General features: G+C 36.5%; 1 protein-coding gene across 2 annotated transcripts in view; it reads right to left on the bottom strand.

The window, feature by feature from the left end:
* Positions 1-599: 599 nt before the first annotated feature.
* KDR (kinase insert domain receptor) overlaps positions 600-16,709 on the bottom strand; it is a 49,504-nt gene continuing 33,394 nt past the window's right edge. For both annotated transcript variants that reach the window (XM_074229413.1, XM_074229414.1), the window contains exons 23-30: positions 13,584-13,706; positions 13,345-13,456; positions 12,409-12,508; positions 11,775-11,880; positions 10,685-10,836; positions 6,218-6,314; positions 5,260-5,345; positions 600-3,033 (exon numbers count right to left, since the gene is read on the bottom strand). In XM_074229413.1, the coding sequence (XP_074085514.1) occupies positions 2,814-3,033; positions 5,260-5,345; positions 6,218-6,314; positions 10,685-10,836; positions 11,775-11,880; positions 12,409-12,508; positions 13,345-13,456; positions 13,584-13,706 (996 nt within the window). In that variant the 3' untranslated portion in view covers positions 600-2,813. The remainder of the gene's footprint in view (positions 3,034-5,259; positions 5,346-6,217; positions 6,315-10,684; positions 10,837-11,774; positions 11,881-12,408; positions 12,509-13,344; positions 13,457-13,583; positions 13,707-16,709) is intronic.

The raw sequence follows: 16,709 nt of genomic DNA, 5'->3' as shown, positions 1-16,709 counted from the left end.
GAAAAAAATCAAAGGCTTAGACAGAGTAGCTGATGTTTGGAGTCCCTACTTGCTCTAAATCTCTGCTCGTGTCCTAATTTTATCCTTTGAGACCAATAGAACAAATCTAATCTCTCTTCCACATTTTTGTCTGATGATTGCTATCTGTCTTTTGTTCTCTTGATTAAATATCCCTCATTCCTTCATCTTATCTTCATATAGCATGGACCAGAGACCTATCTCCATTCTGGATATTCTCCTGCTTAAGTGTCTTTCCTCACATGAAGCACCAAAAACTTCCAACAGTCTTCCAGCTATGGTTGGAAAAGGGCAGAGTATAGTTTTTCAATACAACCCTCAGAGGCTGAATTAAAAGATGTGAGTATTGGGTGCAGTATATGTGCTGTCAATTTAAGAGAATAAAAATAGCACAATTCAAAGCTTTTAGGGCTTCCGCCATCTATCTCCATGGTGGGGGAGGGGGGGTGGCGCTGAACTAGCTTTATTTTCCCTTGGAAAAAGGCAGAGGAAGATACAAATTGTATGGTTTGTCACAAGTAAGTATTCAAGCTGAGGGTGGAGTCAATTGGAGAGGAAATTGGTGGGGGGTTGGAGGAAGGGAATCAAGAACCTTGGACACCATTCCTTAAATAGCTCTTTATTTTCCAAATCTGAAGAATTACTTTGGCTTTAAACTATGGCCCAATTTCCTACCTGCTTTAGCCAAGAGTTAGTAGTAACTAGGTGATGCAATGGATAAAATATTCAGATCAGGGAGACCTGAATTCAAATCTAACCTCAGACACTGAAGAGGACTTAATCTCTCTTTGCCTCAGATTTCTCATCTGTAAAATGGGGGTATTATTACAGCACCTATCTCCCAGGCTTGTTATAAGGATCAAATCAGATTTGCACACAGTAGATACTTAATAAATATTTGTTCATTCCTTCATCTAATACAATGCTTTGTCCCATTATAGATGCTCAATACAGCTTTATTGAATTACATTAGATCTCAACTCAATATAAAACAAATAGCTCTTAACTCTTACAGCTATCCAAAAAAAGAATAGATTGCCTCAGCAGGTAGAAATAGTTCCTGACACTGGAGCTTTTACAACAGAATATGGAATGGTCACTTGCTGAGATGTTGGCAGGAGATATGCTTTGAACATGGCATGGGCTAGATGGCCTCTGGGTCCCTTCCAACTCCAGGATTGTATGCTATATCACTATTCAGATTAGTGACATTTATTTGATGGCATAAATTACATGAGGTGTAAAAAAAAGTAGAAATTCAATATGGAAGCATTAAATTTGATAGCACGAGTGAATTCTAAAATAATAGGTATAATCTGAAGCCTTGCAAAGGCACCAATCTTTTTTTTTAATAAAATGACATCAATCTCTGAAAATATCGTCCTCTTGACATGCTGCATAACACAGATAAAAAATGTAAAGAGTATAAAATTCCTTATATAGAACATATTTTAATATATTACATTTGTTTCTACATAAACAGGCTATATAAATATTGTATTGCCATATCATGTTTTATAGTCATAGTTCCCAGCATTTCACACTATGGTACAAAAAAATACATTTTTCTTTTTTTTTAAGAAAAGGGATAAGAAGGCAGTAATCCAGTAGAAATAGCTTTATATGTTAATAAAAAAATCTAAATGTACAGTGGATGTTATTAGAGCTCTGGCTACGAAGTCATAGTTTGGAAGCTTAGTAAACAATGAACAAATCCAAGTCCATTGTCACTGGAGGGGGAGTGGTCAAATAGCCAAAATATTGGGGGAAAGTGGAAAACCAAATATCTTCTTTCATGATGCTGCCTTGAGTCAAATGATGCTTAGTTCAATGGGCTCTTCATCCAAGGAAGACCAACAAGAACTCAAAGGACTCTGGATCTGAACCCTTATCATTGACTGGGAATTTTAGACTGGAAGTTTCCCTTTCCTTATGATATTCTAAATAAAAGATTAGCCTGGGAGACAAGGAACCAGAGTCATATCTTTTCCTTCCTAAAGTTAGTTCAACCTGAAACTATAGAGGCCCAGAAGGAGCTCTCATTTAACACAGTTAGAAATAGCATAAGGGACTCTTTAGCACAGTTAAGAAAGAGCACACCACCCCACTAGTCACAATACCCTGAACTGAGGTCTTGAATTTCCTAGTAAATCTCGCTTCCAACTCCTTGCCAATAAGCTTCATTCAGGGGCTCCCATATCCATTTGAAGCAATTTAATACTACCACCAACTTCTTTATCAATCCAAATACTTCCTCTAAGGTTCAGTTCAAGATGCATTTTTCCTATAAAAATTTCCTAGACTAACCATGATCCACCATAACATTTCATTTTCCCAAAGTTTTATAGCACATATAATGCCTTGAATTATTTATCCCCTGACCATGTCATGCATGTATCTTGATTCCCCAACCAATTTGCAAATTTCTTGAGGGCAGAGACCATTTCTTCTACTTCATTTATGTTGACCAACATTGGTCTCAAAGTAGACTTCCTAAATGCTTTTTGAAGAAATGAATGAACAAATAGGTGAAGAGAGAAAATAAGGCCAAGGCAGATAATGTGCCTTCAAAACATTCATTGTTGAGTCACCAACTTCTTCCCAGCAAAACATTGTCATTTCCTATGGTTCCACTGGCTTCCTGGTAACTGAGGTCCTTCTTTTTTTGTACAATAATCAAATATATGCTGTCTCCTCAATTGGGGGGAATGATAGCATTCCAATATCTGAGTGATGATTCTGCACAACAATCCATTTGATTGCCAGTTGTGGAGGTATGGAAACAACTCCTTGACTTAAAGTGGAGGTGAGTTTAGTGGCATCCAAGAGTCAGGTTGAAGTGTGTGTGCACTACAGGACTGGGGTTCACTGTCCCCAGGACTTAAGAGTTCTGTTTCTTCACTCAAATAAACAGTGGTGTCTGTATCATCAGAATGATATCCTGACTGGTAGCCACTGGTCTGGTTCGAAGCTTCAGAGGTCACAGACTCTTTGCTTTTGCTGGGCATCAGTGCACTGTTGGAAGAAATGATGACCAAATGAGTAGATCAAATGAAGGTTGTTGCCTTGCTCCCAACCCTAACTCCATGGGGCCTTGTAATCTCCCTAGAGAGCAATGGCACCCTTTCCTATCTCTCCCTCTTGCTAATCAACATATCAGGTTGCTTGGGATAATGGTTATTTTCAGGTACCGGCATGAATATGGTTGTCAGTGATAAGCCCTCTTTTCAGACCCAGGTCTTTCAAGCACTAGATTAGATGAAAGACATTTATGCAGAGGGATGCAAAGGTTTTTTGCCAATGGAACATGTTTATGGCCTTACTGATTGACCAGCTATTTATAAGATAATTGTCCAAACTAAGGGGGTTCTTTCCTGATCTTAAAAGAAATCAGGATGATCTGAAAGTTTATTTGTGTTTCCTTAACACTTGCAGAGATGGAATTACAGGACACAGAAATGATATTAATAAAATCTTTTTATAACTTTAAGCATTAATAATCTTAAATGTGCACACAATTGAAACCAAGTCCGAACTGCTAATGACTCATCAAAATTTGATTCTTTGGAAAAATCAAAGAAATGAAGCACTCAACAGCAACCAGAAAATGTCCTTAATGCCTTGGGCTCATGGAACAGGACAGATCTTAGAATTATAAACTATTGAATTAATTACAGTTTGTTCCATTATTTGGACAGCCAAAGTTATTTATGAAATTTCACTTAAGGATTGTATAACCTCTATATTCATTGTACCTAGGTTTGTGTAATCCAAAAAAATTGTTCCAGAAATCTATCATCTGCAGCATTTTCACTAACATGGCATTCTCTTACCTCATGAATTTATTTTGAAGCTGGAGGCACCCCCCACACTTAATAGACTTTTAACTCTACACTATCACTTAAAGGTATCACAATGGACCCTTTGCATGGCTCTTTTTGTATCAATTTCAATCATTAATATTCTATTTTTCATCATATCATTATACAAGTAAGTCAATTTTTCTATCTTTTAATTACATTTGAAATACTTTAAGTAACTTATTTACCATTTGAACATTTTGGTAAATTATTTTGCAAAGAGAGGAACAACATGCTAATATTGTCAATACATGTTATTGGCTATACATTTTATTTAAAGTGTAATGTACCTAGACAGCACCAACACAAATATCAACTGAAATATAAAATAAATAAGTAAATTTTTCTCTTTCTCCTGAAACCTATATCATTAATAGCTCAACCAGTTTTTAATGTGAAGTTATCTCAACTTATTTGTATGCCAAATACATAAAGGGTGATATGTACAGTGTTTTCTTCAAGTACACAGAAAATAGTTTGTGAACAAAATCTTAATGACCATAAAGATTTTAATAAGATTAAAACAGCCTCAATGATCATATCCATATTGTCTGAGAATTCCTCTTTCTACTTCTACCTAGTAATCCCCATATTAGTCATATCAGCAGGAGAGAGAATAATGGATTTTTAGTGACTGAAGAGCTAGATTGAAATCCAGTTGTAAATTAACTAACCATGTGATCTTAAGCAGGTGATTTTTTTTCCTCTCTGAGCTTCAGTTTCCTCAAGTATAAAACGAGGGAATTGTATTAAGATAACCTCCAAAGTCCCTTTCATCTCTAAGTTTTACGATACTATAAATGAATGAATCAATTACCAATAACCATGTACCAGACACTGTGCTAAGCAATGGAGCAAAAGAGGCAAAAGACAGTCCCTGCTCTCATGGAGTTTACCATCTAATAGAGCAGATAACATGCAAACAAGTAAGTGAAAATCAAGTTACATACAGGACAAATAGGAAATAATTTACAGAAGGAAGGCACTAGAATTAAAAGGGGTTGGAGAAAGCTTTCCTTAAGAGAGGAATTATAGTTGGGACTTAAAGGAAGCGAAGGAGTTCAGTAGTCAGAACAAAGGAGGAAGGACATCCCAAGAATTGGGGGAAAGCCAGAAAAAAATTCCTGGAGCCAGGAGAGGAAGTATCTTATAACACAAGCTTCTGCCCATAACAAATACAGAGTTCCTCCACTCTGACACAAATTCTCATGAAAACATAAAATATTAGCTTGTCAAAGCTCAAAGTTTGATTTTTCTTAGACCACCAACATATATGCTAAATTGCACAACCAAAGATATCTATTTTTGCCCATAGACAATTATTTTATTTAAATTGAAAGTTCAAATGTTTTCACCCATTTCTTGTGTGACAAAGTCTTACCTAAATGGTGGTGCCAGTTTGGATGTGGCCTCCAGTGTCTTCAGTTCTTCTGATGCAAGAACCATCCCACTGTCAGTCTGGTTGTCCTTTTAGGAAACAAGGAAATGCCATTGATAGAGGGCAATCATTGGTCAGTTTTTTATTTTAGGCTTTTGCAAGGCAAACAGGGTTAAGTGGCTTGCCCAAGGCCACATGGCCTTATTAAGTGTCTGAGACCGGATTTGAACCCAGGTACTCCTGACTCCAGGGCCGGTGCTTTATCCACTACACCACCTAACCACCCCTCATTGGTCAGTTTTATAAAGCTGTCAACAGTTTTATCTGAAACCCATGGGATTTGATACCAACCCTTTGCAGTTTCCATCAAAGAATTCTGCCCTTTGGGAACTCAGAAGTCAGAGGTTCTTCTGGCTTATAGTTTATTGTTACATGATCTTTTTTGCAGAAGGAGAGAGCATTCCTCTAGGTGGCAATGTCTGTAGGTCCATCCCCCTACGTTTGACCCCATTTTTGAAGGGGGCGGGTCAGTGAATCATAACAAAGGTGTGTGAATGTATATGTGTGTGTGTGTTGCTTAGGTAGGAATTATCACCTTGGGAGATAATTTAAACCAAGTAGGGAAGAAAGAAATTGAGGTGATTTCTCTCTCCTCTATGTGAGGAATGCATGTTCCCCAAAATACTGGGAAGAAGTTGCTCCCTTCAATATTACTTGCTTTATCAGAATCTTGCATAACAATGGGTAGTCTATCTTATTGCCCCATCAAGAGGACTTAGTAACTGAAGAAACAAAAAGATTTTGTTATGAGGTTATCATTCATTAAAAGATTGTCTGTCCTGTGGAGTCCAAGGAAAGCCATATAGTGGGGTCCCAGGGTATGAATACCTAAACCAATATTTATCTACCTGATGATTCTCATGAATTATTGATTAAAGCTGTTTTTAAAAGTCATACTTACATCTGGGATTACTTTTATTTCTGGTTCCAACGGGATGTCTTCGAATGTTTTTACACTCACTGATCGGCTTTTCCTCTTGCTGCTTTGCAGATACTGACTGTGGAAGGACAAATATTTTTATTTTTACTTTAGGGATGGTCTTCTTGACTTCTGATGCCTTAAATAATATTCAAGTTCATTATCTTTTAACCACAAGGCTAATAATGATCTTCAAAACATCCTTTGTAAAAAATGAAGTAAAATAACAAAAGAGAAATGTTCTCTCCTAACAAATGCTAGAAATTTAATTTCCTGCAAAGTACATTTAAAAGTATAATAAAAACCAAGTGGTCTGGAAGAGTATATTTCTTTGGGTTTTATTTCTGAGGTTGAGAGCTGGACTAAAGAAAACTAAGCTAAATAATCAGCCCCCTTTAGATCTATTTCCTGCCTTTACGGGATTTCTTTCTTGTTATTAGCCGACTCCTGATGTCTCTTTTTCCAAATAATGTCTAACGGTTCAGTGATGCACTGGGGCAGAGGAAACACCTGTAGATCATATTAAAGGGCTAGGAAATGCTGCAAGAAACTTGAAGGCTCCTCATGTCCATTTACAGTGTGCTTATTAAAGTGTAGTGGCTTGGCTCGCACACCTACAGACATTTACATGCCCACATACACATGTACCTACATGCACATATCCTTCTCATTGCAATTCCCCCATTCTAAACTAAGCTGCCCCTCCTAGTTCACAGAGATACTTTAAAGATGAATAAGTAATGAACTGAACACTTTTTATACAACCAGTTCTGGGTGAAATGCTGGGAATTCATAAAAAAAAGTAGCAATTGCTGATCTCAAGGAGGGGGAAATAAACTATATAAACAGGTTAAAAAAAAAAAAACAAGATAAATAACCAAATAGAAGAAAGGGAACTATACAGAAGAAGGCCCTGGAAGGTGGGAAGGAAATATCTCTGAGCAAGAAAATAAGAGTAAATGGATTTTAGGCATGAAGAGTTTGAGTTCTTAGGAAGAAAGATTCAGTTGGGGAAGGGAGCTATAGTTTCCCAGATTCAAAGGAGAGGAGAGCCCTCCCTGATTCACCCTCTTGCTGTATGGGAAGAATGGGATTCTTATCCCTTGGGAAAGACTCTCTTAGCTGTGTATCTTGGAGGGACTGACAAACAATGTTCCCTACCCATAATCAAGGAAACATAAAGAAAAATTCTTATCCTGAACAGAAGCATATATCACAGAGGGAGAAGAGCTGGTCATTTTCTCCCAATAAGTAACCTCTTCTCTCCTCCTATTCTAAACTCTCGACATAATGATCCTACATACAACACCTCTTGTTTTGAGCTTTTAAAAGGGTTCAGAGAATGATATATGGTGAAAAAAAAAGTAGGGAGCATACACAATTGACTAACAAATACCAAGCTGTTGTCTAGTTTTTGAGTCAGAGGACCTAGATTTAAATCCTAACTTCCATTTTCTAGCTATATGATGCAAGTCACTCCCTATTTTGGGGCAAAATGAAGGGATCAGAGGACCTGATCACTAAGGGCCTTTGCTTTGCTCTAACTCTTATAATCTTGAGTCTTTGTTGAGCATTTATTATGAGTATAGCACTGATCACTGGAAGTAATTATTTATTCAAAATCAATTCTCCATATAAAATTCAAAATCACCACCCATTCAAAAGATGAGCAAGACATAATCCTCTTCAAATGCAAAGGAATCACATAGAATGAGATAGTTGACTATTTTTTCACTGGGTAGCCTCCTGCCTAGTTAGGAGGCTGGAAGAAGGAAGTTGCCAGTGAAGCATATGAATCAAACTCCCCTTAGGTCATCTCTCTTCCCCTCCCTGCCTCCATCTAGACAAAACAAGGAGGGAAGAATTGAGACCTAATTTATCCACTCTTCCCTGTATCCATTGAAATCTACTGAGTTACAGCTGGTTTTGGTTTTACATTATTTCCACCCAGAAGATTTTAAAAATGCTTGTGGAGTCTTTTTCAAAAAGGAAAGAAAGAAAAAGGTAAATAGCTAAGGATCTGGGTGTAGAAAAATCTACTTGAAGTATTCTGTTTCCTTTTGGCTTTTAAGTCAATGCTAGATAACAGGAAGAATGAGCTAGAAAGAACATAAGAAAGCCTTCAGGCAGAAAAATGAGAGCCCAGTCTGCTTGGAGACTTGTCATGTAACATTTTTCCATGATTCTGTATATAAATGTTAGCAGCCCCATTTTACATCCGACCAACAACAGCACATTTGGTGCTTCCCCTCAAATATGACTTCCTTTCTACTGCAGGACCATATGAAAAAGAGATATGCAGCAGTAAGTTGAATTCTCATTCCTTTTGGTCATATTAAAAAAAAAAGAGGGAAAATATACTCATGACCGTGAAATAATATAATGGTCTTTCAAAGAGGTGGGGGAAAGAATGTGCTGATGGAATTAGAGATCGGGTTATGAATTGTACCTCTGCCACTTACTGGCTGTGTGTTTGAGGCTCTTAATCTCTCTGAATCTAGGTTTTCCTCTTCTATAAAAATGAGGATAATAAAATAAGGATCATGGTTGTTGAGAGGCTCCAATGAGCTAATATCCAGATAAACTGCTTTATAAGCCTCCAGGTCCTTTCTAAGTATCAGCTATTAAGAATACAACCAGAGCGGTTAGGTGGCTAGAGCACCAGTCCTGGAGTCAGGAGTACCTGATTTCAAATCTGGCCTCAGACACTTAATAATTACTTAGCTGTGTGGCCTTGGGCAAGTCACTTAACCCCATTGCCTTGCCAAAAAAAAACTAAAAAAAAGAAAGGAATACAACCAGCAGAGCATTGAGCACTAATAAATTTTGGTCTGGAACACTAGTGCTGTTTCAATACTAACTTCTTGCCCCTTTCCACATCAGTATGATCATCTTCCCAAATCCCAGTCACAGAAGGGAAGACAGACGTGTTGGCTCTCCTCTAACTGTCCTAGTCTTTGTTTCCCCCTTTGAACCACCAAGCTGCTGCACTACATTTCCCCCATGTTTCCAAGCTGACATTTCCCATCTCTGTGCAATGGTAAGAATTTACCTTAACACAGAAATTTAAAAAAAATGCTAATATTTACTCAAGAGTTCAGTCATTCAGGGTGCATGAGAAGGAAATCAAGATTTTAATGGCAAGGTTTTCCTGGCTCTGGAGTTATAACACATAAAGGAACTGGGAGAACAGGAGGGGAAAAGAGAATGATGCAATGTGATCTTCTAGAAAGACACATTTTAATGAAATTCATTAGAAATATCAGTGTCTTCCATTCAGTGAGAGGGAAAGACAGACAGCTGATCAGAGAACTCTACAAAGGATCAGGATAATACGCCTTTGGTTTAGAGAAGCTAGTTCTTCCATTTAGTACCTGGTGTGTGACCTTGGGCAAGTCTCTTAATCTCAGTTTCCTGATCTATAAAATTAAGGGAGTCAGACTAGATGATTCCCAAGATCCTCTCCAGCTGTGTCACTCTAGAGATGAAAAGTACTGCTATGTAACACATACATTATAGTTAGATATAGTCATTGTATACATAAAACTTTAGGGAAGTGTGGTATAGTGGATAGAGAACCAGTCTCTGAGTCAGAAAGACCTACCTCTGCTTCATACTGACTGTGAGTTTTTGGCAAATCATTGAATGTCTTAGTGACCTGGGTAAGACCCTAAGTTTCAGAGAAAGCATCCATCTGCATTGGTAAGATTTGCTCATCAGGAGTTCCCTAAACTGATGAAATCAAAGGACTAGTCAATGAATAAATGAAAAGAGAAATAAACAAATGTCTATTTGTATATGTGTATATTAATACACATATATAGTGTTTACATACATATGAATGGCATATGTAGATATATAAATATGTACATATGAAATCACATATGTATGCATATATTTAAAAGAACACATAAAATAAAAAATATAAAGACTAAAAATCAGACTTTCAAAAGACCTAAAAGATTATGAGAGGTTCTTTCCAACTCAGGATTCTTCTCCCCAGTATTCTATTGTGTGTTTTATCTAGATTAGATTTCACAATATAGGTAGCCATGGATGCATATTAACTTTCTCCTTATGAGTTATTTCCTAATCCAGCATTCATCAACATATAAGGGGGGGGTAATAGTAAAAATACAGTTTTCTCTCTGGTCCAGTCCCTTTTCCTAGTGATTGATCAACAGTGACATTCCAGCTGTTGCAGCTGCAAGGCCTGGGATTCTGGAGGGGGACAAAGGACCAAGGTCGAAACAGGAATTAGAGACTTGGGGGAAGAACTTATAAAAGTTCACTTGACTCTAGAGGTACTACTGCTTTATTATTAGCCCCTTGGCCAAGGTTAAATGTGGGAACTTGGAATGGTATGCAGCAGCTGAAAGGTCTTGCATTTTCCTCACAACCCCTGGGATTGTCTGTGGGCCCCAGTGGGATATTCAGCAGATACAGTACCTAATTCCTGCTGGGTTATCATAATGGAATTTGGGATCACACACTTCCTCTTCCTCCATACAGGAAACAGGTGAGGTCGGCAAAGAGAGTCCAGAATCCTCTTCCATGCTCAATGATTCTGATATAGGAAGGACAATGTAGTCTTTACCATCCTGTAACAATATAGACAAAGGGGAATGTTATTGTTATGGATTCTATGCATCAAAATCCTTTTTGACAGAGGAAAAACCCCAAAATATAGCCACGGTAGATTTCTTGGTCCATACTATATTTCTGTGACACTAGAATGTAATTAAATAAGCTGTCAAAATCAGGATTATTTGCAAAAGGGATAATAATAGAACCTACTTCCCAGTGCTTTCATAAGGAATAACATGTGTGAAGTTCTCTACAAATTTTAAAGTGTTACATAAATGCTAGTTATTATGATTATTATATAAATGCTAGCTAAGTGGTTCAATGGATAGAGCACTGGACTTGGAAAGAGGAAAACTTGAGTTCAAATTTATGTCTTGATACTCATTAGTTGGGTAATCCTAGGAAAGTCACATAAACTCTTTTAGGTTCAGTTTCTCATCTGTACAATGAGAGTGGTAATAGTACCTGCTTCCCAGGCATGTTGTGAAAATCAAATGAGATAATAATCATAAAGTGAGATATATGATTATATATAATATAATCATTTTATAGAGTTATAGTTATATATTATTACACAAAATACATTATTGTAGTATAAATGATTTTATAAATAAATTTATATAATATAAATATATAAATACATAAATATATACTGTGGATATATATATTTATATACTATATATAATCTTTTTGGAAACATTAGCTAGGAAGAAGAGGAGGAGGAGGAATATTTTTCAAATATGGTATCTTTGAGCTAACTCTAGATAATTATTCTACTACCCTACTGTACCTTACTATAATTATCTAGAATTAATTCTGTATCATTCATGAATTAGTATACTTGTGATTTAGATGAATGTCAGCTTTGGAAAATTAGAACCAATCAGTTCCCTCATAGAATTCCTAATAAAAAGTATCATTGGCAAGTTGAGACACAGATAACTATACATACCTGTTGCGCACTGGCCTGTAGCAAATTTCCCAAATGTTCCACAAGTTCTGAAAATGTGGGTCTCTGCTTGGGCTCTCCATGCCAGCAGTGTAGCATGGTTTGATACCTAGAAGACAATAGTAATGAAGGTCACATTTCCTAATTTCCACTGGATTGCAGGGTGATAATGTCTTCATTAAATGTCTAGTATATGATAGAAATATTGCTAGACACCATGGAGAATACAAAAGGTCATGATACAGGGTCTTCATTTACATTCTAGGAGGAGTGATGCTGTAGATACTGAGAATGAATCATAAGGAGATAAATGGTACAGATAAAATATGCTATTGAAAGTAAAGGAAGTTAATAAACTAGTATCAAAACCTTGAGGGGAAAAAAAGAAAGAAAGTAAAGGAAGGAAAGAACTCTTTGAGTAGAAATGAGAATAATGGATTTTCAGAGCTAGAAAGGATCTCATTTAATTCAAGCCATACTTCAATAAAGAATCTCTACTACAACAGACCCAACATTTGATCATCTAGCTTCTGCTTGAAGACCTTCTAAGGGAGCCTTTTTCACTTATGAAGAGTAATAGAAATGGGCATTGCAGATGTGGAGTGCATTGGAATGCCTGTATTTGAGGAAGTCTTACATTTCAGGAGTAGTATACTCAGGAGCCCTCATTCGGGTTCCTTCTTTCAACCTTCTGCAAAATTCTTCATCGATTTTTACTCCAGGATATGGGGAGGCACCTAGAAAGAAAATGCAAATGAGATCTATTTCTTACCTTTCATCTACCTTACTAAATTGAAGTACTGAAGACAGAAGGAATAATTGCCTTGGAGGCTGAAGACCTGGATTCATCTACAAATCTCAATGCTTAAGTAATTTTTGTTAAAAGTCTTTATCTATCTGAACCTCTATTTCCTCTTTTTGTACTACCTTTTTCCCCAGGGTTATTGTGAGGTTAGTGCTTTATAAATCTTAAAATTCTATGGAAGTACACATCATTTTTATTATAGAAGATAACAGGAAGGAAGGAAACAAGCATTTATTAATCACCTACTGTGTACCACATATGATATTAAGTATTTTACAATCATTATATAATTTTATCCTGACAACTCTGAAAGTATAGTTGAGAAAGCTGAGGCAAACAGAGGTTGAATGACTCAGACTTAGGGCTTGGAAGCAATCTTTCAAGTCATCTAGTCCAATATCTCATTTTACAGATGAGCAAACTGAGGTCAAGACTTCAAATGACTTGACCTAGGTCATGCATACATAATAAGTGGCAGAGATTCAAACTTAGATTCTCTGATTCCAAAGTCAATGTTCTTCATACTATGCCTAGAGATAATGCATGTAAAATACTGTGACCACTTTATAAATTTAAATTCTTTTTATTGTTATTATTGCTATTACTATTCATCTTCATATTTCTAGTTATTTCTATTCAAGCATGAAATGGAGCCTTGCTCAATGAAGCAGAAAAATAGACATGGGGACAGTGGGACATGAGTCCCATTGCTTCCATCTCTTAGTTTTCATAGCCAGAGGCCAGATGGGTTAAAAAGAGGTGACTTACCTAAGGAAAATATTTCCCAGAGCAAAATTCCAAAGGACCACACATCACTCTGAATTGTGTATACTCTGTCAAAAATGGTTTCAGGGGCCATCCATTTCAAAGGCAGTCGAGCCTATAGGCCATAAGAAGAATAATTAGAAACTGTTGAAGAAATGCAAAAAAGGTCTCTGTTGTTTTTAAAACAGCCTTTCCCCTTCCTCCTCCAACCCCAGCAATAGTAGATTGTCTTTATAACTTACATCTCCTTTCCTGACATAATCTGGATCTTTATAAATGTCCCGGGCTAAGCCAAAGTCACAGATTTTGACCACATTTTTCTCTGCCAAGAGGATGTTTCGAGCTGCTAAGTCCCGGTGGATACACTGCAATGAGAAGAAAGCATGTGTGTCTGTGTGTGTTAGGTCTTGTCTCTGGACACTTGATTTCTTTTACATCTGCTGCAACCTCATGGGCTGAGGTCAAATAATATAAAAATCTGGAACCTTTTTTGGAGGGGTCAAGGGGAACCACATACTTCACATCTCACATCAGAAAAGAGACTGGTTACCAAGGAAGGTGTTAATGGTTTTATCAACATAAAAAAAAAGAATTTATAAGTTGAATCTACCCACACATCTGCTTAATGAATAACTATTCCAAGCCCTTGGGAATTGGTAATTAAATTATTTGATGACGCTGGTGTAGAGCAGGTTAAAATATGAATAGATTTATTTTGGCCACAATGAAGAATGTGTTTTCGGTCACATCCACACATCCCCTTCCCTCTGCTAGATGCTTTTCTGGACAAAAAAGCACTATATATAGTTAACAACTTCAGTCCAGGTAGCCAGGATGGGATTTTTTCTGAATGAGTGCACAGGCATCAGATGTCAGGTACCCTTTTTTGGCTCATCCACTCAGCTTCTCTACTCCACAACCAGTTGGTGCTGGTTGGTGGTGGATCTCTCAGGGTGGTTTCCAAGGGACCTCCTATAATAGGGAAGTGTTGTACTCTCAGACAAGTTTGATAAGCTAAATGTAACCTATTATAAAGTTAAATCCCTAGTATACTTTTTTTTAAAAAAAAAAAAGGGTCATGTTGGCTATGCCTTGAATTCTCTTCTTTCTTTCCTCTTTTTTTTTTGCTTTTTTTTTATTGGGGTGGGGTGGGGAGAGGAAGGCAACCTTCCATTCTGAACTGTTTATTCAGTGTTCACAACCATTTAATTTTCTGCTTTCAGTAGTTATAGCTTTTTTCTTTCTACTACTAGTGGAAAGATAGATAGAACTTTAAGAATTCTAATTTATATTTATGTTAGCTTATCAATATTAATATTAAACTTTCAAGTTTTCAAATTATTTTACATTTAATTGTCTCATTTGATTCCTACAACAATGAGATTTGTTGTTGTTTTGTGGTTTCAGTGGTGTTCAACTCTTCCTGCCTCTTTTTGGGGTTTTCTTGATGAAGATACTAGTTTATCATTTTCTTTTTCAGCACCTTACTATTCTCATACTGTCAGATGGGTGCTATAATTTCACCCATTTACAGAACTATCTCTCTGAAGAGTTCAATATAACAGGAGAAAAATGTAGGAATAGGGAAGATTTTCTTTTTTTCAAAGCAAAACTGAGGACTGTGAGAGGCAATTGACATATTGGATAAAACCTAAAGTTAGAATCAGAAAGATCTCACCTGAAATATTTAAAAGCTATGTTATGTTACCTAAGCAAATCACTTAACTCTCTCTAAGATTCAGATAAAATATGTAAAATGTGTATAATAAATGCTACTATATGCCTGGTTACCATGAGGATCAAACAGATAATTTAAGTATGAAACTTTGCAAAACTTAAAGTATTATATAAGTATGATCTATCATTATTATCTTACCTCAAGAAATCATCATAAATAACAAAGAATCTTAGGAGAAAATAGATAACAAGGTCAAAAGGACAGTCATTCTAACAAGCCTACCAAATTTAATTTAATTACAAAGTGTTTTTTTTATTTGCTGCCAGAAAAGCCTCCAATTGTGTTTCCTAAAAGGATTGAGCAGAATACAGAATTTTAAGGAATAAGTTCTACCAGTTAGCACAAGAGTTATTTTATTTATTCTGATAACTCAGATGATATTACAGATGCCAAGAGACAGAGTTCAACATTTGCTCTTTTCATAGACAAAGAAGTCTGAATAACTTGACTCTCCAGTCTTAACCAAACCAATGCTACAACTACAACAACAACAACAAAAAAGACTTTTTCAAATTCTCCACCAGGGCAAAGGGACCCAAGGAACAGTTTATTCCCCTTCAGAAAGACCCCACAAGACACCCAGTTTCCTGTCTCATTTCCAGGGCAGGGAGAAAACATGGACTGACCAGCAGGAAATGCCTGAAGCTGTAAGAAGGCTCTGAAAGACTTTAAACTTAGAAAAATAAATTGGGCTATGGATTATTCCTCTAGTCTGAGATTCTGAGTGGAAAAGATAAAGAAATAATCTTAACTGGGAGACAAAAGTAGTCAGAGAGATTTTATTGACTGTCAATTTTTTCCAGAAAGTCAAGATTTTTCTTTTGTTTAATTTTAATCATATTTTGTGGTCTTTTCAATAGGGATGATTTCAACCAATTGCTCTCCTGCTTTCTGATATTTGTAGTCCAGCACGTTCCCACTTCAGGCTTTGTTTAGCCTAGATTTCTAATTTTAGCTCTTTTAATCTCTCATCTTAAATCTGTCCTTCCCGGTTTTAATTATACTACAAATAAATGCTTTTTGAAGGTGGTGATGACTGTAGATAAAGTAAAAATAGCCCCACCCCACCCCCAAGTCCTTGATGTCTCACAGAACCACAGGATTCCAAGTCAGGCTCCTTTTCTTACTCAATTTTTCTTTCAAAATTCATAAGACTCAAGAATGAATTACAATCCATAAATAGAATATTTGGCATCTCTTCATTTTCCATTTAGTGGTGTGAGAAAATATAAAGGACCCTGTAGGACCCTGGGCATATTATTTAACTCCCTACTCCCCTAGAAGACTCTCTAAGACAGGAGTCCTTAACCTTTTAGGGTTATGGGTCCCTTTGGCTATAGGGGAAGCCTATATACTCCTTTAAAGAAAAATGTTTTTAAATAATTGAAGGAAGCACTAAATTGCATTAAGAAGTCAGTAAAAATTAAGATGTGATTTGTTTTTCCATCCGAGTTTATAAATCCTACCTACAGAACCCTTTGGGTACCTGGGGTTCCAAATTAAGTAATATTGACCTAAAATGGTAAGTCATAGATACACAACTGATAGGCAATGATAGAGGGAATTTCCTCATTGGTAGTTCCCCAATTGCAGGTCTGGGCAAAAGTTACAAGTTTTACTGCTGCTGCTA

The sequence above is a fragment of the Macrotis lagotis genome, chromosome 3 (assembly GCF_037893015.1).
Source record: "Macrotis lagotis isolate mMagLag1 chromosome 3, bilby.v1.9.chrom.fasta, whole genome shotgun sequence".
Lineage (NCBI taxonomy): Eukaryota > Metazoa > Chordata > Mammalia > Peramelemorphia > Peramelidae > Macrotis > Macrotis lagotis.
This window is presented reverse-complemented; position numbering and strand designations above follow the sequence as displayed.